Genomic DNA, 27873 nt, shown 5'->3' on the forward strand with positions numbered 1-27873 from the left:
AAATGATCAGCTTCTGCTGGATGGTCCTCTCTCATTTATGGTTCAAATAAAATTAAAATAAATGACGATGATGTTTAAGGATGTATATGACCAACATAAATAGTATTAACATATAAAAATGCCAAAAATGTATTTGTTATGAATCTAGTCATACTTTTGATAAATTGCATAAATTCAATGTACCTACCTTTTATCCACATTCTTATTCCTATTATTGAAAGCATTGCGGATAACCGCAGAAGGCGCTGACCTCCGGCGCATTACCAAACCTTTGAACTTCTATAAGACAAAAAAAAGTAAAATTAAAAATTTCTGCACTTTGATGTTAATTTCTGCACTTCGATGTTGGCCAAGAGATGATTTAGGATTCATTTCATTGCCATGTTGGTGGAGGAATTTTGATTGTATTAATAGTACTCAAGAATATTTACTAATAGTGCTTCAAAAACGCAGACATATACATTTGCAATCGTCTGCCAACCATCCGTAAGATTATTTTATTCTATCTGAAAGATGTATACTTGTGTCCGTGGGGGCCGGCAATTTCCTCTGCCTCCTTTACGAGTTTCAGGAATTTTACTTTTAGGAAACTTGAGCCGTGTTTAATTGGAAATCGCATCTTGAAAAATGCCCTAATGGTTGTGCCGAAACATATCAAAGGGACAACCCCCTACCTAACCAAAGCTGGTGCTTAAACTGTCAATGTGTATTGGCATTAATTGCAGGCAGGAATAGCTTACAGTCTGCATCTGTTGATAGATTTTCTTAACGAGTTTGTTGACATATTAATTTTAGTAGTTAAAACCAAAAATAACCTAATGTAATTTCTCATAAAATTACATTACAAAACCTAAAATGCATTCAAAATCTTGAACAAATTTTATAATTGCTATTTTTGCTAACTTAACAAGTACACACCTTAATATTGAAAACTTCAAAACTTAATATTTGTAAACTACTGTAATTAAATTTTATTATAAATCATAAGTAACTTCTTAAAAACTGATGTGAAAGTTTTGGAATATTTATTTGAGTCCCAAGTAATTGAAATTTTAACATTTGTATCTGATTTCAATGTAGTTAATAATTAAATAAATATTAAAATATAATTTAAAATAAGTTAGGCAACATAAAAAAAATTATTAGTTTATCTCCCTCATCACTTTTTTGGGAAAAATCTGATTTTTTTTTTTCAATCAACATATATTTTTATTTCAAATGGTCCTTTTTCCATCTTTTTTCACTTGAAAAGCTCAGGGTTTCTTGCAAATATGTTTACTGGTACAACACAACATTTTTAAAATATAAATTTGATTCCACTCTGACTTTTTATATATGTGTCTCTAACCATTGATTTACTTGTGATCATTGGTAAAATGGGGGCGGGATTAGCAAAAAAAAAAAAAAAACAAAACAAAACAAAACAAAAAACCTCCCTCCATCATCAGTTATTCTTTGATAGGGTGATATTGATAAACTAATAACTTTTTTTTATGAGGCCTTAGTAACCTGTTTATGATAATGCGTTATGGTAACTAATAAATATTGGTATCAGAAAAATAAGTGATTTGGTGCTACGATAATTTTATCCATTTTTAAACTTTTTAATCACAAAGGAAATTTGTTGATATTATTACAAAGTGACAAACTCATGTTGATAGAAATTGTGCTAAATAAAGTGAAGGCCCACACATCAAGTATTTACTTTAGTTTAATAGCAATCCAAAAACTATTAATTGTGATAATTAAATTATATTCCATGTTGGAAGAATTTAAATAATGTTGATTTTTTGGTTATTTGTTTGCAAAATTTCCTGATGAAATACCAGATTTTTGGTAGAAAAACAGTGAAAAAGACAGGACCAGACTGGCTGGCAACATAGGTTTTAAACTGTCACTGATTTTAACAATCACTTCATAGTCACCCATTGATTGTTAACTACAAAAGCGAAAGGTATGCAAAAAACACAGCAAGACAAGTCACATAATGCAAACCTAAAAAAATAATGGAGTATTGATAAAGATCTTATAAAAAGTAGAACACTCCATCACTTTGTCATAAGGGATATAAACAAGATAACATTAAAATTAAGGTTTTTATTAAGCTTTGCGTGTAACCACAATATTTACTCTAACTCAATGTCGTTTTATTCTTAGGAATGTTAGATTAGATCTGACCTTGAAATGTAAATCATTGTTTTTCAAAATATTGAGATAATAATATCAGGCTGAGGAGAAAACTAGGATAACATTTGATCTACATGCATGTACAGCCAAATTAAAAAAAAAAACCAAAAAAACCAAAAAAAAAAACAAGTTTCCTTTTCATTTTCATCATTCTTTTCTGGAACCATCCTGACTATAAAACGAAGACACAGAGACCCTGAAGCTACTAATTTTTGATTGATAGATTTTACAATTTGTAGTAATAATTTAATTTTAAATTTAAATCAAAGAATTTTATATAACAGTTACGAGTACAATATGATACCATGTCCAGATCTCTAGAATAAATATACTGTAGGATGTAATACGACCACTCTTTCACCTGCCACACAAAATGGACTAATTAAGGGTTAATGAACTCTGTATTCGAATGTAATGAATTTTATCCGCACAATTAAGCATAGAGAACCACACAAAACATCTCCCACTACACCACCGATGGCCAGATAATTAAACTTTTTAATTATCTACGGTGGAGTAAACATTCGCGAAGTCACTTTCCCTCTTTTTATCTTAAAGCAAGTCTACCACAAAGTGTTATGTGCAGTTAAGGGTATGATTTGATATAATGTGGACCTTTAGACTGGTATAAGCAGACTCCGCTAACATCGAGTGGAGGATTAACGTCTACATTCAATACTGTGCCTTCCTCTTATCCTGGTCGTATTTGCATTTTTTACACACAAGCATGGCCTCCATAAAAAAATCACTTTGTATATGATTTATGGTACTGTCCTAATGAAATTTCTACCAATTTAATAGGAAAAAAAACCCTAAATTACATTTCATAAATATGTGCGATTCTAAATTTATAATTTGTAGATTAAGAGATTATGGTTCGCTTTGGTAAGTACTGTACAGTTAACATTTTTTTTCTTTAACTTTTCAATATGTCTGCCATTCTTTGGTGTAGTACAATAGTATTAAAGTTGCTTTAAAGCTACATAATTTTGAACATAGGGGAAAATAATTATATTTATGTTGTTATGCATGATTAAAAGTATCCATAAATTAAAGCACAGTACTGGAAGGAGATGTGTGATGATGAATATTCGAAAACATGAGTGAAATTTCGAAAAGGTTTGAGTTCCTGATGGATTTATACATAAAAGACGAATATTAAGAGAGTACAGTACATGGAATGAATACATTTTAACAGGTAAATACTTGGTACATTATGTAAAGAATGATGTACTGTATTGGCAATGACTGTTCTTTGGCGTTAAATTATTCCATCCCAAGTCAGCCTCATAAAACTCAATCCACTTAAAAGGTACAGGGCTGTCCAATGAGGAACTTGCCAAAAGATCCTCAAATTTCTCATCTCTAGCCTCTAATATTTCAAAGTCAACCATAAATCTTATGACACAGAGAAAAGGTTGGTTGGGCCAATGACCAGAAAAAAATTCACTGACTCATGACTGGTAATATTAAAGTAGTATCCCTGTTGAATGCAAAAATACATTGGGATGGTTGTAGTAATACTCAATTAATTAGTTAATCCCAGTATGAGGAAATAAAAATATAAGGTTTACTGGGGATTTTATTTCCTTCCGTAAATTCAATCGGTCAATTATATATATTATAAAATTTTAAATAGATATATAGTATTCTTGTTTTAAAGCAAAGATACATTGGGTTGTAGTAATTCTCAATTATTTAAAAAAATATATATAAATGTTTGTTGAAGGTTTTATTTCCTTCTGTAAATTTAATGTGTCAATTTTATTAAGTAAAAATTAAAATAAATATCTAAAATACATTTTAAATTATATGAATTCAGGTTTTGGAAATAAATATTTCTGCATTCTGTGAATTTAGTAATCATGCTATAAAATCCCACTCACAAGAATGCAGGGCACGCTAAAGTATAGTAAAACGATAAATACACACACCCATATATATAAGATGTGTATAAGAGACAGGTGCAACCGTTGTCACAAGCCAAATTACCGGCAAGACTCCGAAAGACATTTTAAACAAACGAATTCGAAGGTCAATGACGATTCCGCTAAACAATACTTACAATTTTGTGGGCCTTTATAATGTTCTTTAGTCGAATTATGTTTACTTTATATAAATACTGTATAATATAATGTAAACATAAATATTAACAATTAAGTTGTAACTAAACACAGCTTGAAAAATATTTCAACTTTGACAAAATAAAAAACATCTTTAACTTCTGTTAGGAATTATTAACTACATTATTGCATATTTTATCAAAAGCCATTCCGTACAGCAACATTACAAGTTGTATTTTACTACAGTACAACACAATTATGTATAAAATACACAAACATTTTTGAATATAAAACTTTTCAAGGACTGCAATCTCATTGATAAAAGGTATAAATCTCTTTTATACTTTCATGGCCAAATACATATACATCAATGATTTGTGGTCCATACATACCACAAATTGTTAATAAATAACTTAAAGAGAAGTATGAACAAAATTCTCTCATATTAAAAACAACTGTACTGGTTGAAAATAGTAATGATATGTGTATGTTAGTCCCACTGTTTAGAAAAAGGCTATGTATGTATATACCAATATATCTAGCCTGCAACAACACACACATATAATATATACTGTATGTTATGATCTGTATGTTATGAACATAACACATACATTTCTTTAATAAACAAACAGAAATACATTCACTTTAGTCTAAGATTGGCTAGTTACTTTCTATTATATTTTGTGTGGTTTTAATGTTTAAATAGGGTATATTAAGATCTATAATAACATTAATTAATAAGGTTTTTTTTATCAATTAACAAATTACATGAATAAATGCAAGGAATTATGAAAATTAACACAACTTAAAACTGGTAGGAAGATGGTAACTCCCTATCTCTATAGAGTTTCCTTTATCTCTCTATGGAATCTCAGAAAGCCTACCTTATTAATATCAGCATGCTTGTTAATCCTAGTGTTTGTAAATGAATCAGATTCGCTGATTCTCCGGAGCAACGTCTTACTCTCCTTATTCAGCATAACAGCAATCATTATCCTCACTGTTGTGCGATAAAACTATCCACACTCAAAAAGTTAATCTACCTCGCATCACTTCAACAATCCAACTAGCTCACCTAAGCACACAGATGCAGTGTGTATGCTAGGTGGCAGCAACCCATCAAACTTTAAGTGCCACACTTCGTGAATATTCATAACCTGATAACTACTGGACAGCTGCCTTGTTCTATTGCTTATGAATATTCATAGAAATATTTCATGCTCTGATAAGCAGCTTTTACTGATCATTAAATATTTCTCATGAATATTAATGTTATTATTATGAACTCTGTATATGTTTTAAAAAAATGGAACATATTTAAACATGTCCGTAGAATTTCCTAACAAGGGAAACAATTAAAGTATTTGGCTAGCTGATATATATCTTGTAACCACACATTACTTAATTTTAGTACCTCCACGAGTGCCTATGATTTTAATAGCAGCGAAATAATGGGAGAAGGAGACACATTGTCCAGTCTGTTACAATATCTTTGAAATTAATTACGAGGCATGACTAAAAAAAAACCAGATATGACTAAAAAAAAAACAAAGATTATGTGTAATCAATATATGTGTTGATGTCGTTAAGTGTGCTAAAGGAACTATTATCGGTTTGAAAATTTAGGAATTAACTTTTCATCAGTTGAAAATTGAGGAATTAAATTTGTCAACACGCAATGAAGAAATTAGAGAATGTATATTTTAAAAAAAATCCGGTTCTTCTACATTGTTTAAGAATGTTTTTAATATAGTGAATGTCAATGATATGCAGTTGGTACAATAGGCTTAACCCTTTCACTGCTGCAGGCAAATACACCCACTGTGCTTGGGAAGAAGGTTATTTTGAAATAAATGCCAAAAAAATAAAAATACTAAAAGACGTTATTTTGTAATTGTTTTTGTGTGTTGGGGTGGGAAAGAGGTTGACTGACGGGAAAAATTGAAATTGGAATTTTTACTTAGGTGGTCATGTGATCTTGGGGTGGCCATATTGGAAATCCCCTTTTTCATATTGTAAAAAAAAAGATACAAATTCTTATGGGATGCTATTTTTTTTTCACTGGATATTACGGTAAAGATACATAAAATGAATAAAAAAATAATCAATAGTTTGAATTATTTTCATCATTCTATTCAAAAATCCATATTTGTTGGCAGATTCGTGAAAAAAAAAAATCCAAAAATTCTCTGTAAGATGAGTTTTTCGCAACAATTAGTCATTACTCCATGTAATTCAGTAGAAATCACCTCTAGTTCATAGAAACAACTATAGAGGGCGCCTGCAGTATGGGAACAATTTAAAAAAGAATTATTTTCATGTCCTCGGTAGTACCTTGGGCACGCAGTTCAACGACGTCTAATTATCCCCGGCATTACTGGGGGCACGCAGCAAATGGGTTAAAGTATTTGTTTAGGCCTATATTTTTATTGGGATTATTTTCTTTGAAATAAAAATGGCATTGGCTCTAAACCAAAGGTGATAAAAAATTAAATTATGTAGCTCCCAAGATAACAATATAAAAACAAACACACGCCAAAATCAACAGCATAATCAAGTAGGTATGTACGTCACCATGTATGTAGGATGGATCTGTCTTTGCTGTTATTCGATAACAAAGATTCTTTAATTGATCAGCATGTGGAGAATTTATTTAACTATTGACTTGATTATGTCTAATACCACATGTACATTCATCACCGTCACCAAAGAGGTACTGATGATGTCACAAAGTAATGCATGGATTACGGGGTGCTTAGGCCGTATCTTGATTCATCAGGTAATTTAATCTCTCTCCTATCATTAAAATTTCAGATGGAGAAAGATGATGCATGAGTATTTGTGTATTTTGGATCAGTTTCAGTTAAATATGTATAACATAAAACTTTAGTATAGATAATGTATTAATTTATATATATTTTCTTATATTATAATACAAGAGTGTATAAACACAACGGTATGCATTAAACATATACCTTATACTCTTCTGTGTTTTTCAGTTAACTCATAGTTAGTTGTCACATAGTGATAATGAACATAAAGAAAAGATATGGAAAAAACTGAACAAAAAACACACTACATCAACTAAAAAGCAGGATAGGAATTTCTCAAATGTCACCAGCGCAGATGAAGATAAATAAACAAATGTAAGTAGGGCACAGTAATATTCACCTGTTCAGAGAAAATCACTCTGTCATTATATAATGTTGAATTTATAATTCCCAATGGGGCATTTTGTGCAGTTAAACGAGATCCCTACACTGCATCAAACCAACAGTTCCATCTGAAAAAACGTTCATTTTTTTTTTAAAGGAACTGGTACTTGACTGCAGAGACTGGTTCAAAGACCACCATGTAACTTATGACCGACTTGCCAAAGCCATACAACACACCTTCAGATCCCTGCTCATATCATACTACATTTATCAATTTTCGGCCTACACGAATGTGTCCCCTTTTGTTTTTATGGTAATAAATCTGACAACATACGTCATATGATACAGTCTCTGTGACACCAGGTGTTACTCATTCAGTCAAGTCTACAGTTACAATTTCATTTCTTCAGAAGTATAAAACATCTAGTAGTGTTATACTATAGAGGGAGGTGTTTGTTCCTTAAACATAATTAAAACTGAGATGTCCTTAAATATTTGTCTAAAACATTAAACAATATTTGTTAATCTAGACAGGGACTTAGATATACAAAGCAATTAAAATAATGAATTTTATTCTTCAAGTTTACTAGGTAAACACAGACAGTAGGATGTTTAATGCCCTTTGACCCTTTTGACATTACGCTTACAGTTAGCCTCAAGTTGACACGCCAGATATCTAGAAACTTGTGGGGCACGATTCAAAACAGCAAACATTTGATGTAACATAAATACAAGACTACACTTTCAAGCATGTCTTCAAGTACCTGTATATTCCGAACTGGTTTTGTCGATTCAAGCTCTAAGATGGAAATCATATTTAAAAATGGACGTATGATGGGTATACAAAAAGTGTGAAATACTCTCAAGGGATCTCAAAGTCAGACAAGAACAAACATTCTTGACTCACTCCACCCTAAAAAAAATGAATAACAAAAGAAATGTTTGTCCAATCACCATCCTATTTTTTGTAATGTAATGCATAACACTTGCAATAAAAAAGAAAAACTGAAACTGGTTTTGAAAGAAAAATTGATATACCTCATCTCACCTACTGAATAGGACTATAGTAAAAGCATTTTACTATACAGCTGACGTTGCGATTTCGTCATAATATGGAATTTTTTTATGAAAAGATTAATCCTTTCATGCTCCACATACTTTGAAGTAGTAATCATTCATTTGGAAAAAGTTAAATGATATTTAAAAAAAAAAAACAAAAAAAAAAAAAAAAAAAAACACTAACAAAACCTTCACTTCCTTGACAGTAAGAGTCCCATTTTGATAGTATTAATGAGAACAGAGTTCATTGTAAAATATGTCAGTCGAACTCAACGTAAAATCTATTTGTTGACTGCTACAGTAAGCACTCTTATCACCTAAATGATCTAAGATTAACCTTAATATATACATAGATAATATATACTATATAGTTTCTATGCCATATACAACAACAAAAGCAGCCACCATTTTAATGCACAATAAAATTTTTGTAATTTAGTTTTTTTTTCTTTTAACATTACAACATGAATTGTAGGATGAGCATAAATATAATTCCATATTTACATAATATTAAACAACTTAAATCCTGAGTAAACACTGTTTTAACATTTTAATTAACAAAATTAAGAGAAATGATGATAAATGAAGTATAAAAAATTAATTAGCATCCTTTTCCACATTGCATGAAAGGGAAGTGGGTGGAATGGGTCAGGAGAGTGGTAAAATATATTATCTCCCACTCAACATAACCAAACCAAACAAATATGCAATTATAAGTTTCCTAAATAAAAGCAGAAAAAATATTACTTAAAGTAACTGTAACATTTTGTTTTAAACTAGTTTATTTACAGTAAAAAATTAAATATTCATAAAAGATAACTTGCCTGATCAGAGTCTAATATTGAAAATATCAACTTCTCAGAATTTTCGTGCGATCCAGAGCGACGGTATTTCCGGTAGGATAAATTCCCAGGCATCTGCATTAAATTTTCATTTTTGGATGATGATTGAAAAATATTTAATTGATATGGATTCAGAGAAAGAAGAAAATGCATCCTTGCAGGCGATTCTAGTGAGATGTTAACCCATGGCCCTCACTAACAAGAATACAAAACTCACGATTACCACAGAGAAAAGTACAGACACACTTCAGCGATTTCTTATGACTATTCATAAGTTCAGATCAAAGTACAACCGGTTGTATTGTGTATGGGTATTGAGGTTATTGAATGGGACCATACTCACTAGCGTTATCATCACAAAGTACCTATGAATGGTGGAATTTTTTGGCTTTTGTGACAAATGTTTCTTAGGAGTCCAAGCGGGGTGACTCGAAATCTTTGTCAGTTTATACAGTGACGTCATAATACAGTGCTTAAGAGAGCAAAATCCGAAAGGTTTCAAAAATCACGATCACAAAAGTCAAATATTTAGTGGGCGTAAAAAGAAGAATGGTGAATAGGAAGAAACACAATAGAAATGATTGCGTAGGTTTATGTCACATGATAAATGATTACAATGACATTATTACAACATGACCTTCACTCACCCTATGCATTAAAAATTCAAATGTTATAGGATTTTATTTTAATATATATAATATTGAAACTATGGTATCTGTACCAAGCTGCTGTTCTCTAAAAGACCACCTAGGTTCTTTTATGATACAAAGTCATACATCAGACATTGGCTATGCACATTTTTCTTAAGACATAACTCATCAAGAAACCAAACATTTATTATAGTACCAGTAAAGCATGATTTTAAATACAAACATAAAAATATGTGTAATAAAATTATATAATTTTTAAAAATTTTAGGATTTATTTTGTACTACAAATTTATTACCAGCAAATTTTTTCAACTAAAAGTTATAGACTTACATAAAATAAAGTAATCAAGTCAAATATAAAATTTTACATACGGAAGGTTGTTTGAGCAATTTAAAGGAAATTTTCCTTTTCAGTTTTTTAATTGATGTCCATTAATTGTTGATTATTTCTTATCATGTAAATAAACACATCATCTTAAAATGGCTTTTTAAAAAATAAATTTTATTTTTTTACCGGTAGTTTCTATCGCTGTTAAGTCCAAACTTCCTTCCTTTTTGCTAAATCCATCGACATTCCAAGAATAGTCACCTCTGTATCCTGTTCATTCAATGTAGTACCAACTACTTCAAAAAATGACTACCGTTCTTAGCACTTTTGTTAGAGGATTGTCACTACTATTGTGTTTGTTAATGCACTGGTTAGTACTTGTGTAGTCAAGACTTATGAAGCTCACGTACTTCAGTGGATTTTCGGAGGTATGCTATTAGCCTTGAGTTGGAAACTAGTAATAGCTGCTCTACAATGCCACCATTCAGTATCTGTACTGTAGTGTTGTGAGTTCGTTGACCTACACCCATTAATTGGGACATGAATATAGCTAAACCTTGACATTAAATGAAAGGAATTAGAAAGAGATTTAGATTAAAATCAACTATTTATCTAAACAGGCTTTAAAAAATGTTTTCCCTCTATTAGGCCAAATAAAAAAAATTATTAGTTTATCACTCTCATGCGCATGTTTTCTATAGTATGGTACTGAAATAAATATTTTTATATTTTTTTTATTATGAAATTTTTTTTTTTTCATTTTATTTTATTAAATAGTTATTATATATTGTTTACAGTATGTATTATCTCAATCATGTTTACTTTGAATATCAATGCACCAGCAGCCCATAAAAGTTTGAAAAAATTAGGTCGACCTTAAATTCTGAGGTCGGCAGCCTCAGCAAATTTTTACTATCTTGGCCTATATAGTATAAACCACGATTTTTCCGAACGCTCGACCTTACATCGTCATCTACAGATTGTGATTTTGTTAATTTCTCTTTAAATCAATATATGAAAGAGTGGTTGTACTTGTATCATTTTTAATAGTGTAGAATAACAAGACGACTAGGCGAGAAAGACAAGAAGATTGTACACAAATCATACATACTGCATGCCTATTAGAAATAGTTATTGTACACTCAAATCTGTTTTATGAACCACCAATTTCCTTGGTTTCAGTCAAAGTTTTTGACTTTCCAAGCAGTTTTTGAAGCAAAGAAATCTAGGCTTAGGTAGCAAATCTGGCTCGGCAATATGGTCGGCAATTGCCAATTGCCGACATGAAATTCATGGGATGCACCAGTAAAACAACCAAAGGGCGATATTTAGGTTTAGCAAAATAAAAAACTCCCTCCTTCACCACTTTTCCAGCCTAGATAGGGTGATAAATTAATAATATTTTCATAGGGCCTTATACCAATTTTTATCCTTGATTGTAATACAATTAAGTTAAATTTAGTCTAACCAAACATATTACTGTACTGAACAACAGTGGATTGAGTATTCCTTAAGCTGTATGGAAGAATATACTATATTTAATATAAATTTAACAAAACAGTATTTTTAAAATAATTGCAATGAAAAACTAATTTAAAATCTATCCTTAACAAACTTTAGCCAAGTAAATACTGACTTACAGTAAATGTAATCTTTTTATATTAAAAAACCAAATTCAAAAGTTTGTTTTAGGCCAACAGAAACTAATTACTAATTTCATGTCAACGTAAAACTTTGAGGCATCATGAACAAAAAAATTATTATTTATATAAATTTAAAAAAAAAATCATTTTTTAATGAAAAATAAAATACAATGTAAATAGTTACCTCAACAAAATATAATTTCAAATATATGATGTGAAACTAACAATTAATTTTCTTTGACCTTAATCTAATGAATATTCATGATTCTCATAATCCCTGAACTAATAATTAATATATAGACATCCCCCTATATTCAACCAATTAATTGCTGCAAAGCAGCCAATTCATATTCTTGACAACAATTTGACCTCTGAAAGGTCATTGTTTGTCAAAAAACAAGGGCCTAAGATGACTGAAAAGCGGAGTTTCCTTCTTTTGTTCTGCCGGGTAAAATCAATTACTTTAGGCGACGTTTGTAGATAACCTACACGTACCAACGTCCGCATGTGGCGACGCTAGACTATTACTATTCAGCGTTTTTACTATATTTCTAGGTTTCCCATTTCTACGTTTAATCGGCCCATGTCTCAGCCAAAATATTTTGAGGCCAATATTATTTACGAACCCAGTTAAACTTATTTACTAGCCTATTTCAGCGTGCTAATTATTACATTTAGGCGACGCTTGTTGTAGACTGGCATACACGGTGCCAACGCTCGTTTTTACTATGTTTCTACGTCAGCTCGTCAGTGTTCCAAGATAATGGGTCATGTCTCATATTATTTGTTATATTTTTATTATTCATTATTTTCACTTGACTCGCATAAATAATTTTGTTCGAAGAACATTTATATGCAGTTGTACTTCGCAGCACTTCACTTGCAATTTGCAATTTCTAGTAAAATGTTTAAAGTTCTTTTTCTAGGGCAGTTGACAACATTTCTATACAAAATCACATTCTTGGATCACATTCTCTGTTTATATGGGTAATGTTTCTTAAAATAAACTCTATAGCGTGAACCTCAATGTCTAAGTCTATTTAAGCTGGTTTAAGGACTACAAACAATTTACAAGCACAGTTGGGATCTTAAAAGGGTTGTAAAAACAATTATGTATTAATGTGACATGTAAGATGAATGAGAGATAAAGAACGCTCCATCAGGTGGCATGGATTTAAAACATTGGCAATGAGATTAACCAGTCACTATTAACATCAAGACGGCCTCTGATTAAACTTGAAAAAAAGCAGCGTTGAAGTTCAATACAAACTTCACAGTTCCAAATCAAACAAGAAATTAATAGTAAAGTAATTACATTTGATTATGTTATTAAATAGGTAATTATAAAACTGAATCAAATGCATTAATATTATAAGAATCGATGGACAACTTCTAATTAAATTTGAAAAAGCAGCATACTAACCTTAGTGGCAGATTCAAGGGAGGGGAGGGGGTGGGAAGTCCAGCTGGCCTCCACTCCCCCCACCCAAATTTTTCAAAATAAAAAAAAAATAGAGAAAAAAATAGAAAAGTATGTATGTTACTGGAGGTGCCATAATCATAACTTTTCCGACCTCAGCCCCAACTATGGTGGGCCTGAGGTGGTATAGACCCTCCATCTGTGAAAGTCCCTTCCAGCACCCCCTCTATTTGTAGGGTGTATTTCTGGATCCACCACTCTTAGTATCAAGTAAATCAAGAAATTACTTTCAAAATAGTTGCATTTGTTTAATTACATTATGTTTTAATGGATAACTGTATAATTAAATAAAATAGATTTACATTAAAAGAATCAATGGACCATTTATGTCATACATCAAAGCTTTGCCAGTTTGTAGACGTTTTAATATGACGATAAAAGAGAATCTCTGACAAAAAAAAAAAAGAATCCTATTCAATAAAAGAAGTGTGCAGATCAAAGGTGACAAATCTAAATTCGTACCTCCAATGAATTGGCAAGTAATTGTACTTACAAAACCTAAGCAAGGACGATCAGTCACCTAGTAGAAAGTTACATAACTCAAAACTATACATTATAAATCTTGGTTTCTATTGCTTATGTTTGAGGGCAGTGTTGTATATTCATTTATAGTCTACTTTCATCATGGTGTAAACTTTCTTCGGTCGTACTAATTGTACTTGACCGGAAATGGTACTAACTTCCCAATAGATTGAAACATTTGAATTTCACTAGTAATAGTGAAAAAAAAAAAACCCAAAAAACAAAACTGTTGATTCTGTTTAAAACACTGGTAATAATTTATAAATACAATATTAATAATTTGAATTAACAGTTTTTAAAACAAGTACCGATACAAAATTCCATATGTTTGAGGGCAGTGTTGTATAATCATTGATATTGATAATTTGTAATTACCATCATCCTCCTCTTCAGTTGGTCATAACTTTGCTGGGTCATTCAGTACTTTGAACCAAGTAGTAAGCCTTTACTCACTCCATGAAACGTAAATTTTGTGTTTCATATTTCATTAGCAAATGCGAACTGGAGAAAAATCATAAAACACTAGAAAACCAGTAGTTGCACAAAAGAACCAGCCATTAAATACTTTTAAACAAAGTTTACAAAAAATGTAGACTTTTTACAACTTAAAACAAATAACTTAGACAAGAGAAAGGAGAAAGATGATGGGTAGATAATGCTTGATCTTGATAAACGCATACTTCTGCAGGAACGGCAGATAAAAGGCGACCCTGACTGATCAAAAATTGATCACAGTTCAAAGACATACAATTATTGATGCACAATCAATATTCAAAGATAACAATAATATGTGCATAGCTTCCGATTGACTGACCATTTAAATTGAATTTTATAGGTCTGCTTTCAAAGCCATGACTAGGGAGACTATCATCACATCAGATTCTGCTCCAGAGAATATCTTGAATATGGCATTGAAAAAAGAGTTTGAATGCCAAGGGAAGAACTCATCATAACAGCCAACTTTCACTTTGGAAAGCTGTTGCTGGCCTGGGGAACTTCAATAATAATCACATTCCAGGGATTAACCATGAATTAAAAATAGGTATGCAGAACAGCCTATTAAATGTGATGGTATTATATACAGTTTATTTGTGTAGTAACTTGGTAGACCCAATAGTCAGAATGAATCATGCCCTATTCTAAAAGAGTGACAAAATGAAATACAATAGAAGTCTTGAAGAAACAACCTTTTAATGATGATGAAGCGAGTTACACACACCAGACCACAAACATTTACCATCATGTGACCAAAGTGTTTATAACCAATAGCAGGGAAGCAATGAAATCATGTGACTTGCTTCACGAATATATATATATATATATATATACTGTCTGCAGGGGTTCAGCTAGAAAAACGAAATAGGCCATCCAAAATGGATGCCCCACCGAACATTGGTACGAAAACAACGTATATTCAATCAATAAATGTTGTTTTTATCAACTTAAATTTGATTTAGCTTTAGTTTAATGTAACATTCGATAGGTTTAAAGAATATAAAGAATTTGCTAAAGGTAGACCAGGCCCAATTAGGCTAGGCTGAGCTGATTAGGCCAAGTAGCCCAAGCCGTCAACGTAAAAGTGGGCGTCCTAAATAATTTTAGGCCGTCCAAAAGACGGCCGGACGGCTCGCTGGCTAAGCCTGTGCTATCAAGATAAAATTTAAGGAAGATTTACAGGATTTGAACCCAAGAACTAGTTAATTTCCCTCGTGGAAGACTCAGGCATAAACAAACCAAGTAATAACTCCAGCAATTTTTTTGTGAACGTGTTAAAGTGTACTCTCCAGCTTACTGAACAATCAAAACCATAGAACAATGAAATTTAATGAACATTCATTCTTGGAAGCCAGTATCAAGGTGAATCATTTGCGTCACATTGAAGGCTTTCATGAAACAACGGGCTGATCACAATATAATTAAATGTCATAAAAATAAAAGAAATACTTTTCCTTTCCATTTCACCTATTAAATAAAAGAAGCTAAGCTTTGTTTTCAGATTAGCCTTCAATATAAATTCCCTCCCTTAAAAAAATTTGATAAATGCCTAGTCTTTATATTGACCTTTTTTCTTTGTATTGTATCTAGTTTTCTGTGTATTTTGTAGAATCTAATCAATTCAAATATTTGTAACATTTTCCAGAGTGTGAGTACTCCTATCTCATGAAAAATTAAACTTCACCTCAGTTTGAAATTTTCTTGTACTTTTCATTTTGAGTTCAAGGAAATATTTGCGAAATAAGAATAGTATCTATTATGTGAAGTTATACAAAACAATGGTTTCCTGTAAAGAAGATGCAACCTTTTTTAGCATATCAGCATTCCACATTATTCCCTATGGGAGACTATATATAAAGTGTAAGGAATTTATCAATCTGATAACGGAACTATATACTTTGAAATATTGCATTCTTTATACAGTACCTATTGTGATTTGGCGTATGTATATGGATACCTTTATAACTTCTATATCTGCTTCTCATCGCACTCACACTTTTTCTATCTATACAATTATATTTATTTTTTATTAACAAGATTATTATTTATTAACACGATGGCGTGATAACAATTATTATTTATGAACACGATGGCGTGCATTTCAATACTGTACTTGGAATATGTACTATACTTTCTTATATTTATTTTCATCTTTGCCTTGACGCCTTTGGCAGGAAAATGATTGTAAATACACTAGGCCTACAAAAATTTTATTAGCGTACATCTTTAAAAATAATGGTTGCTAAACAAGGAGCTTGGAATAAGTGTGAAAAAAAGTCATGCTATAAAGCTTGATAATAAAAATAAAACCTTGGTGGTGGCCTACAAATGTTCAACAAGTATGCATCTGGCAGCATGGACAAAATCCATAACTAAGGAAAATTTTAAATAACTGTTCCTTCCTTACTGTATAGTCCTCCATATAGTTTGCGCAAAATTCCTTACGATGTTACTCATACTTTGCCTTGCTGTATCAATTAGACATAAACACACTGGCATTCTGCGTAGCGGCCAAAGTTTTAAGTAGTATTAATATTAGAGCAATGTGATTTTAATATGTAGAGAAACTATGAGATAAGAAATGGCGTGCTATTTATGGAACATAAATTGTTAAAACGATATTATTAATAATTGAAATTATGGAAGGATTAAAATTAATAACTTCCATAGCTCCAAGAACAGGATACAGGAAAGGCTGATCATAATGTGTTGGAAATTTACCATCAAATCTGAGCAGTAGACTGATTTGACTTGGAGGTGCAGCCAGGGACATGAGATCATCCAAACCTTTGCCAAGGTTTAGTCATTCAACAATTCTACGAACTCGAGAACATTCTAATAAGAGCAGAGGTTGTTTCAAGTGATTATTTAAAAAGTTAACAAAGGCTACGTCAAAATTAGAGAAGATAAAAACGAAATTAGTAGTTTTGCCACCAGAACTGAATTTTTGCCATGTCAGCTTTAGACTCAAAAAAGCTGATTCCAATATCAACAACAGAATTGGTTAAAAAATACAAAAAACAGTGCATTTTTGGATATAAAAGTTTGGGGAATTTTTTGTTTCAATTCAATCTACTTTTATCAGAAAATGAATAATTATAGAAAAGTTTAATATCGAATCATGATTGCTTGTGGTACAAAGTTGGAAAATTATATTTATTAAGAAATAATTGTAACTAACTGACAACTACTTTTATTTGAGATTAATATGTGTTTACGAGTATTAACATTGCTTCACAAGTCTACAGTGAATACTCTTGTTCTCCCCTCCACATTGTCTTTCTGCATTATGAACCACAGCATTTGTCAAAACTACTTTTTTTTTTAACATGCCTGAGTCATTAGAATACGTAAACCTTTTCCTGAATTTGTAAAAAATGTGCAAAATCATCCGACTCTTCAACAAACTTGAAAAGTTGTCAGTGTGCAAAAAATCTGGATTCCAAAATAGGAGGTACCAGATGTACGATTTCAATGGTGTGACTAGAAAAAAAGCAGACACATGAAAGCAAAACAGTAAAGTATACGGTTAGCAACGGACAACATCTAAAGGGTTCTGCATGCCCAAGAGACTTCTCTTTTTAAGAAGTATTTTGTGCGGTCAGTTACTCCAGCATTTTTGTCCCAGCTGGTATTCTTTTAAAATAGTAAAAATTGTATACCTACCTGGGCTCATCTTTTTTTAGTATAAATATCCATGATAAATAAATATATATATAAAAACAGCTTTCCAACTACTGTATCATAACTCCTGTCAGTAGTATTCCAAAATATGATATTTCACCTTGCGTTCTGATACCTTCACTGGAACTTGAAGTCAACTGATTAAGTTTTTCTCGCAACTGTTCAAAGTAGTGACGTAAATTGTTGCGTCTACACTACGTAGACATGGTCATTGAGCTGACGTCATGGGCATTATTCGCTGGCCATTACTGTATTGGACAAATCTTTAGCACCAACTTAAATAAACTGACCTTTTTAACGGCTAAATATTCTGCAGTACACATCACATTTATGGTCCTAATTTAACAATTATGATAAATATTTAAATGTATTGATTTTTCAAAAACATGGATGATGCATTTAGAAAAAATCTAATGTTAAATGCTCTGTTTATTTACCAAGGAATAGAAACAGGACTTAGGAATATTCAGGACTCTTAATAATATATTTAATAACACTGTGATTTTCTGCAGAAAAACAAGACAATTTGGTCATTTGGAACACTTGATGGCTTTTCAAGTTTCTTTGTGAGGCGTGGAAAGGGATCATATGCCCCATGCTGAAGTCTCTGTAAGAAGCTTGGAGAGGAGGGGAATACTGATCCCTTAGTTGGACACATGATGTTCTAAATAAAGTTTTTTTTTATGATGCTGGAGAAGTGGAGAGCTGATGGATCCACAATAGCCTATAACCATGTTCCTTTATGAAACTGAAAGTCCAGAGCTGATTACAGTATTTGGGACCCTAGATAAATATTCCTTGATTCCTTGATGATTGTCTTTATGAGGCCTAGATTTAGGGTATGGAGAACAGACCATTTGGGACCCCTTATTCTCTACAACCAAGTGTCTATAAGACTAGGCTTAGAGAATAAAAAACCAATCACTTGGTCCCCTCTGTTTTCTATCAAAGAAGATTAAGGAGACAAGTTATATTTTTTTGTTGGAACAAAAAACAAACAACAAACAAACAAACCACAGCTCCAATCCACACATACTTGTATACCAGCATAAATTCATATAAAAATCAACCAGCACGTAAAAATGTTTGTTTTTTAACTTTAAACACTAAAATTTACCAGTTCCCAGGGCAGGAGTTGAGCTATGTGACAATTTGAATAATATGAATGGCATTTTCTTCTTGCGAAGTTGATAAAGTATACAGTACCTTTATTAGTATCAAATTATCATCAGTTAAAAAACAATGATTATACAACTGTATGTAAAACAAAAAGGCAATTTAAAAAAAATGCACAAATCTAGAACCATACTTGCACCATACCTCTCAAACATACTGGGCCCTGGATGGTCACTACACCCAGAGATTTCACGCCCAGCATTTGTGAGTTCAAGCATAGTTCAAATCTGACTTACGTCACATTTCTCATGTCTTAGGGCTAGGCACTTAAGTTATCAATGTGCACTTCTCTTCACACATGAGCACACATAGTTGTCTGGAGGCTTGTAAGAAGAGGAGAATAACGTGGATATTATCCACGTAAAGTAGATTTTTTTTTTATACCTTGCATGGCTAGCAAATACTTCCCATTGAGTGGAGTACAGCAGGCTCCACTTGATGCATGTTCAATTCTGTATCAAATTACCTAGCAAAAAAAAAAGTTCTAACCTCCAGAAAACTTTAAACTAAACATTTAAAAAAAAAACCATTTTTACCGAAGAAAATTAGTGTTGGATGTGAAAGGCAATCCAAATAATTTTTTTATTTGTGTTTAGGTAAGACTTTTTTTAAACCTTGTTTAGCGAAACCTGTCCCCCCGCCAATAATAATTTTGAACAAAAATAAAAATTAATTTTTGGTCAGTCAGTGCACCCGCTGCTACGAAAAAATAGAAATTTAAAAAAAAAAAAAAAATTTTTTTCTTTATTTTTATTTTTTAAAACTTGTTTAGCGAAAATGTTGCCCGCCAATAATGATTTCGGATAAAAATAAAAAATTAATTTTTGGCCAGTTAGCGCACCTGCTGACAGGAAAAAATGGAAGTTTCAGAAAAAACAAATTTTAATTTATTTTTATTACGCCCATCGCTGCCTTGAAATCTCCAAAACTAAGATGTATATTTCTTCCTAATTTTATAAGTTTAAAGCATTTAACCATCCCAGTTCTTCACTGTTACCTTGATAACATTTCATTTGTATTTTCTCCTTCTGGATGTTGTTTTTCAAAACCATTTGCTTAAATAAGATAATTTAATAATTTTATTTTAATTTTTTTCGCCCTCCTCTGACAATCTTTAAAAAAATAAGTTTGTGAAACAAGGTATAAAAAAAGTCTGACCTTATCGGGAATTTGCTTATTGTAAAAGCCAACTCAGACAGCGTCGGCCGACGCAGCCTGACCCGATTTAACGTCGGGGACAGTCTTAAGCCGTTGTGAGAAATATTAAACATGTTTAATATTCTACGACGCGACTTTCCCTGACGCGTCTGCGTTTAACTCACACAGACCCGACGCCACAACCAATCGAGTCGGGCTGCGTCGTACGACGCTGTCTGAATTGGCCTTATTAATGCATAGAGCCCATTAGAAAAGTAGTGACAGGCAGTAACTCTCAAAGAACTCAAAGAAAACAAAATAGATTAAAAATTACTGAAGAATAACCTTACCCAGATTCTGCTGAAAACTTATATAATAAAATCCCTGATAGATGAATTCAATCACATTGATAGAAAAATATCCAAGAAAAATATGATTCAAATCAAATCACAAGATACTGTAAAGGCAGGTTTTGTAGAGAAATGCTATACCAGCCAATCCCACCTGAAGGCCATCTTTAAGATCATAAAATAGGCCTAATGAAAAAATGATTATGGTACACTTCAAAATATATTTAGTTATTAAATTTGAATATGAAAATAATAAGTGGTATTTCTTTTTGAAATAGTCAATGGAAGATTATTTTAAATGGTGGAAAAATAATTTAAAAAATAGAATATGATTTTAGGGAGAGATTGAAACATTTTTAAAATGTTATAATTGTTGGGCATGTTTTATTCTATCTGTAATAATATTGAGTAACACAAAGTCATTTTGAGGTGGCCTTCCTTTTCCAAGTGCAACAAGGAAACACACACACACCTATAGGAAACAATATCTAAACTTATCTGCACAATCATCATAAGCAAGTGAAAAACATCCACTTTGATATTGCAATACCATTTCCTCACGCAATAATGATGAAATGCACGAGAGCCTTATTAACGGTACACATCCTGAATAAGGGTTGGCCGTTGTGATGAAGATTTTCCCTGGATTCATGACAAAAAAAGGTCCAGATAATATTATAGGTAAGGTATGTCCCCCTTAATAGTGGGTGTCCCCAATAGGGATACTCCAAATGAGATTTCTACTCCAAATCACTGTAAAATGAGGTTCCTTTTATTTTATCAGAAAGACAGATACAACACATATAATACATACTCTTATGTCAAGGCCTAGGCAGACTCATCTAAATTTTTAACAGGATGATTGAATTTCATTAGGATTAAAATGATATTTTGCCTTTTGAAAATAAAAAAAGAAGGCAACCCCCCTCCCCCTAAAAGGGATATAGGAAATTAGTAATTGTTTTCATGGTCCAAGATTTAAAAAAAAAATACACCAAATCTCTAGAGAGGTTTAATGCTATAAAATCAATTTTAGGTTTAACATCTGGAGTTTAGGGATAACATCATAATTATTGTACAATGCATGAAACATCTAGAAATCTCTGTGTTACTAGCTTCATGCTACATTATAGGAGTGACTAGCTGCATACGTGGAATAATAATGAATTTAATTTACCTAAACTAAATTAGCCTAAATTTTGAGATCTACTGTATATAAATGAATTAAAGAATAAATGCATGCATGAACTATATTGTACAGCAGTAAAACTGATGTGAATTTATGACATGGTGTTTCAGTGCCTGCTTTCTCATCCTAATGTCTTGGGTTCAATTCTGGCAAAACAATAAGATTTTCCTCATAACCTATATTAACTCCATTACCCAGCGTCTAAGAGACTTTAGGAGAAAGCAGCTTAAGTTCGATGGATCATCTGCCATTTAAAAAAAAATAATGAATTTGTGTATTGATACAACTATGACAACATTACATACCGGAACATTACTTATGTTGATGTATGTAATACATGATTTATTATCATTACCATTACAGGAGATAGTCTACGCAAGTTTGGAACACGGAACTTGAAAAACACACTACTGTATGAGGATGACGTCAAAGTTCTTATCAATTAAACTTGAACAGCGCACAACACTTATTGGCACTAGTAGAAACAACTTCTTAAATACCCATTTGTGTGACGCTGATTGCATGCAAGTGACATCACAGTCTCCATTTTTATAACATCTGTAATTTTATTATGGATCTGTTATGACTACAGTGTATGACGGATCTTAATGCACATAACTTGACTGTCCGTTTGGGATGAACTCAGGCTTTGGATGTACTAAAATAGAAGATTTTGCTATGTAATAACAATCAACTTCGTCATCAAAACGTGAAAAAAAAAACAGTTGTTTTTCTGTAATAGGAATACATTAACTGTATTCTGTCTGGGTTGACATACAAACAAGAACACTAAAAAGCATTACTTGAATTTGTTTATTTTGTATATAAGAATGTTTTGAAAATCAGTAGCATATCTGACTATATTTGAAGTATGTTTACTTTAATTTAAAAAGTTATTTGAAAATTAGAATGATCAATTTATCCAATTACTGTACTAAACATAGCAACTGACTCCAAGTGGGTGGGGTATCCATTTTTTTCTCCTCAAACACTCACAATTTTCACTTCTGTCAATAACTCTTTAATGCAGTTGATTATTAAACTTCAATATTTTTAACAGTATATATGATCTAAGAAATTAAGCAGTTTCTTTTAATTAAAGATTTCTGTACCAATACGTAGTAAAAATCTGGGAAAACTTAAAAGAAAATCAATTCAAAAATAGAATAACTCTATATATAAATAAAAAAAAATATATAATAATAAAAAAAAAAAATGAAACAATTTCCAACAACAGGGACCATAGAATGATCACTTATAAATGCAATGGAAAATATATTGGTCAGGAATTAAGTGTTTAGGGCTATACGTTCAGTTGATATATATTTGGAATGTATAATCAGTTTATTACTCTATGAAACATGGAACTGGGCAAAAAAAAAAAAAAAAAAAAAAAAAAATATTGACAAATTGCTTAAAAATATATTGGTAAGCAATATTCTGAGTATTTGCTGTAGAGAAATTAATTAACTATACAGAAAATTGAAATAATTCATTTATTTATTTGTCAATGATGACGTCAGTGATGTTTTCCGAATAAGGACATGATGTCATGATTGTTACGTAGAGAAAGCACGTCCATAGCTTAATAGCCCCGCATTATACTTTAATATGCATTTGCTCATAAACTGAATTATATCCCACATCAGAAAGTAGCAGCGATCAATCCTATTTAATGAACATGACAAAAAGGAGTGGATTTGCGATGTGATAATTGCTACAACCAATTATTCATTAGCAGGTTTGAGACAGTGTGTTCAATTCAACGGGCATCCTACGTACTGTATGGAATTACCTGTACTAAACAATAAGTGTAACATTCAATGGCAGTGCTAGCCAATGAGCAGGAGCGGTTTACTGCCCAACAAACAGGCCCAGCTACTGTACCATTGGCCACAGATTTGTTGTCTTAAAATATCCTAGAACAGGGTGAAATGTGCCAATATTGGCCAATTTTTCAAGATACATGGTGGATTGTTGAGCCCCAACCGTTAGGTCTCCAGTCAAACAGCTTAGACATGCCATCGGGAAAATGGTACTGACACTGCCCCTATGCCCTAAATATGCATTTATTCATTTTCCATAATAAATGTTTTGACCTATTTAAAAAAATGCAGACCCATTCTTTGTGGACCCAATAGAAAAATAGCTCTGGCTACGGCATTGATCAATGAAGCTACCTTCCATGATGTATTATAAAATGCATTTGATAGCTTTTTAGTATAAAACACAACTAAGCTACCTTCCATGATGTATTATAAAATGCATTTGATAGCTTTTTAGTATAAAACACAACATTACAATCCAGTATCTTGATTGATCCATAAACACACCTGCAAAAATATCAAGATGAATATGCAAATTCTTACCTGTGATTTACACATATAGTATTCACTGTCGTTCAGGTATAGTTCATCACTTGGAAATCGCTCCTGAATTTGCAACAATTTCGCTTCATTTGATGCAAGTTTAACATCATCTTCTCGATCTTTAACCATCTATTAAAATAAAGTTGAATGATTAAAATTTTTTTTTTTGTTGGCTGGTAATCAATATCTGTGAATCCATGAATGCTAATATTTACTAATGTTTCTGGTTAGAAGTTAATAACTTATTTTTAAAAATTGTTTTTAAGTTTTTTAAAAATTTCCTTCACATCTAACAGCAAGTACATTCACCACTTACAGGATGGAACGATGCTTTATAAAGAGTTGTTGTGGAGTTGTTTTAAGTCATGAGAAAAAGTCCTGTTGTCACAGGGATTGAACCCAGGACCCTGGGATTAGAAGACTGCTAAGCCATTCAACTCCTTTCCAATCAATTCAACTTTAAATCTCAAAGTTTTAATTAAATTTCTTTTTGATTTTTTTTAAACAATCTTGAAATATAGCTTGAAGAACTACAGTACTGTAGAAATCACAAAGATCAAGATAGTATTTTTTCTTGTCCTTGAAATGAGTAAACTGAATTTATTATTAATAATTCCATATCTTTGTCTGTCTGTCATTTGTAGACGATCCTTCTAGTGTCTCAAATGACTAATTGTAAATACTGCATCAATATTGGATTTTATAAAATGACATTTGTGACAAACAACCTTAAAAATATGAGGGGTACAGTATTATCATTTCAAATGTCTATTGACAATGGTGCAATTAAGAGTCTTAATATGGGAGAAAAAGCTGATGGGGAAAGGTGAGGGTGAATGAAGTCTCAACAACCAGTTGTGGAGTCAAGATTTGCCTAAAAGGGGTCCCGATGTCCAAAACGAAAGCGTGAGTGGGCGTGGTTGGTCACTTAAAATGTCTTGGAAGTTGTCCAGTTTAGGGGTTTCAAAGACATATCTAATTGATTTTAGAGTCTATTAATATATTAAAAATACTTTTTTCCCCTCCCCAACGAATTGTTTTACTTCCAAATGTAGATCCCTGGCACCCCTTGCACCGCCCCTTTCACGATTACTGTAGTGGGCGGGAGGGGGGAGGGGAGTGGAGACATGTTGGCAAAGTAATGTGATATGATTTTTAATTACTTAAGCTTAATTTGTTTTCTTCAAAAATTTCCATCGATATTGCAGCTGAGTGATCCAACAAGAAGAATTTCTCAAAAGAAATCACACACACACAGACACCCATTACCACTAATTCTATCAGGATTCAAGCTTCATCCACTGTATTACACAATTACTATAATGTCCCAAAACAAAAAACCCAATCACGCAACCTCAACCAATACAAAGAGCAATAAACATTATCAAAATATTGCTACAACTGCTGAGGAAGTGGGGTAAAAAAACGTTAGATTGTTACATGGTAAGTGAGGTAGATGTCATATGTCTGTGTCTTGTTTTTCTTTGGTAACAGCTTGGAACAAACTCGTGTTTGTTTTGAAAACTCGTGTTTGTTTTGAAAAGAACGATTGTTTTGAACGGCACACAAATATTGGAAAAACCTACTTTCTCAGAGTGTTTTTTGAACATTGAAGTGTTCTTGGAGTAACGCCAAAAACTACCTGTAACTTGCGAAGTGCCACGCGAGGACTTGTGGTCTGAGAGTGAGGCGGTGTTTTCTGATCTTAGATGCTCCGAGGTATTGCATTGGTGAGGAAGAGGATATCACTTTTTTCACCCCCTGTATTTGCCACTGCTAGTAGCTACTAAATCAATTTCGTGTTCATCTTTTCTTTTTGTTAATAAATGATATGAATTAAAAGAATTTATGTGCATTTCACATATTTTGTAAAATTGTAATCCTGTGTAACTATGTTTTATGAGAATTTAAATAAAATAATTATATCAATGTATTATAATGAATACTGGATATTTTCTCTTACAAAAAAAACATCAGTAAAGACACATACTGTAAGAACAATGGTGTATCTTGAGATGGGGAGGGGTCCTGACTGGGGGGGGGGTGAAGTGGGGATCAAAGATATAGCGAGGGGGAATTAGTTTGCAAGATAAGGTGATTTTTAACTACTTGAGCGTTTTTTTTTTTTTTTTTTTTGCTTTAATCATATTCAGGGGAACGCAAGTGTTTTTATTGGGGTGGGGTTTCTCTTCGCCCCACAAAAGATACTTACATTTGAGACACAATTACTATTGCGTGACAGCTCTACATAATCCTCATGTGACGCGGGTAATGTGTCTGTAAGCTCCTTCAAATGTTTATCATATTGAGGTATTCTCTGTACCTGAAAGATAAAATAATCCCATAATATTTATGCACAGGTCAACAAACTATGTTTAAATACAGAAATATGTGAACAGGCAAAACCATAGTATACCTCGGTTATAAACCCACCCCTATTTTATGCCCAATTTTACATACCAGCCATTAATTGGTCAAAAGCCCAGGTTATCTTTTGAATGAGCAGCTGACTTTTGCAAATACTCTAAATAAAAAAATTCAAATACTGGCTGGTAATTAGGCATGCACTGCAAAAATTCCCGGGTATAAGCCTCCCCCACACCCCCCTCCCCAAAAAACAAAAAAAAAAGATGCCCAATTTTGTGTTCAAGGATGAGTGGGTTTACAGTATACCAGAGACCTATGAGAAAATATATCATCCCATCTGTGCTGAAATCTCCAAAAAAATTCATGAAAACAAAAGAATGATTCATTCAAAAGATGAAATACCGGTACATGTAAGTTAACACTGATCAACAAGAAAAAAAAAATAAAATCAGTACTGGTTTACAGACATTTTACTATGAAATCAACTAACTAGCCAATTTAAGATTCTATGCAAAGAGATTAAATATTCTTACTCTATCTCTTTGCATAGAATTTATTTTTATTTATTTATTTATTTATAGAACATATTTAATGTTTTTAATAATCTTAGGTTTTACTGTAAAATTATTACTCAGGGATTATTAATACTTTAATGCTACTTTTACTTTTTACTCTAATTTAACTTATGAATTGTTTTATTTTGGTGTCAATTTTTTCCCCCATCTTGAATGTTTAGTAGACTGAACTAATATTATTATTAGTCTAGTTAATTTGTACAAATGAGGTAACCTTAAACGGACATACTGTAGACAATTTTAATGTTCATCTTCATTTTATTATTTTTATATCTCAGACATCTTCCTTTAATTTGACTACCTTTCTGTTTTCACTTGAATCAAATTACCACAGAACATTTCTTGATCATTATTGCCACAATTACTAATATGTGTCAGGTTATCTAGAGCTAAAAAAAAAAGTGTCATATAAAAATAACTGTTACTGTATACCGTAACAAAAAAAATTTTTGAGAAACTTCCTACTTATTTCTTACTTATTTTGTGATTATTTCATCACATAAGAAACGGGAAAAACAAAGAAAACCAGGTAATGATTTCTTGAGGTTGATTTATCCAATCTAGACAGCATTTTCCATTATATCAATTTTTCAATATAAATA

The 27873-nt window shown here is 31.8% G+C and overlaps 1 protein-coding gene across 7 annotated transcripts in view; it reads right to left on the reverse strand.

The window, feature by feature from the left end:
• LOC117112615 (rho GTPase-activating protein 20-like) overlaps positions 1-27873 on the reverse strand; it is a 66943-nt gene that overhangs the window by 13795 nt on the left and 25275 nt on the right. For 4 of the 7 annotated variants that reach the window (XM_033255718.1, XM_033255721.1, XM_033255719.1 and 1 more), the window contains exons 2-4: positions 26542-26652; positions 24330-24458; positions 188-279 (exon numbers count right to left, since the gene is read on the reverse strand). In XM_033255718.1, the coding sequence (XP_033111609.1) occupies positions 188-279; positions 24330-24458; positions 26542-26652 (332 nt within the window). Of the gene's footprint in view, positions 1-187; positions 280-5134; positions 5313-9288; positions 9517-20771; positions 20895-24329; positions 24459-26541; positions 26653-27873 lie in introns of those variants that run through there. The other 3 variants (XM_033255723.1, XM_033255720.1, XM_033255722.1) reach the window with 3 other exon arrangements.

This window comes from Anneissia japonica, unplaced genomic scaffold, assembly GCF_011630105.1.
Source record: "Anneissia japonica isolate Jap-2015-1 unplaced genomic scaffold, ASM1163010v1 scaffold288116_len470923_cov172, whole genome shotgun sequence".
Taxonomy (NCBI): Eukaryota; Metazoa; Echinodermata; class Crinoidea; order Comatulida; family Comatulidae; genus Anneissia; species Anneissia japonica.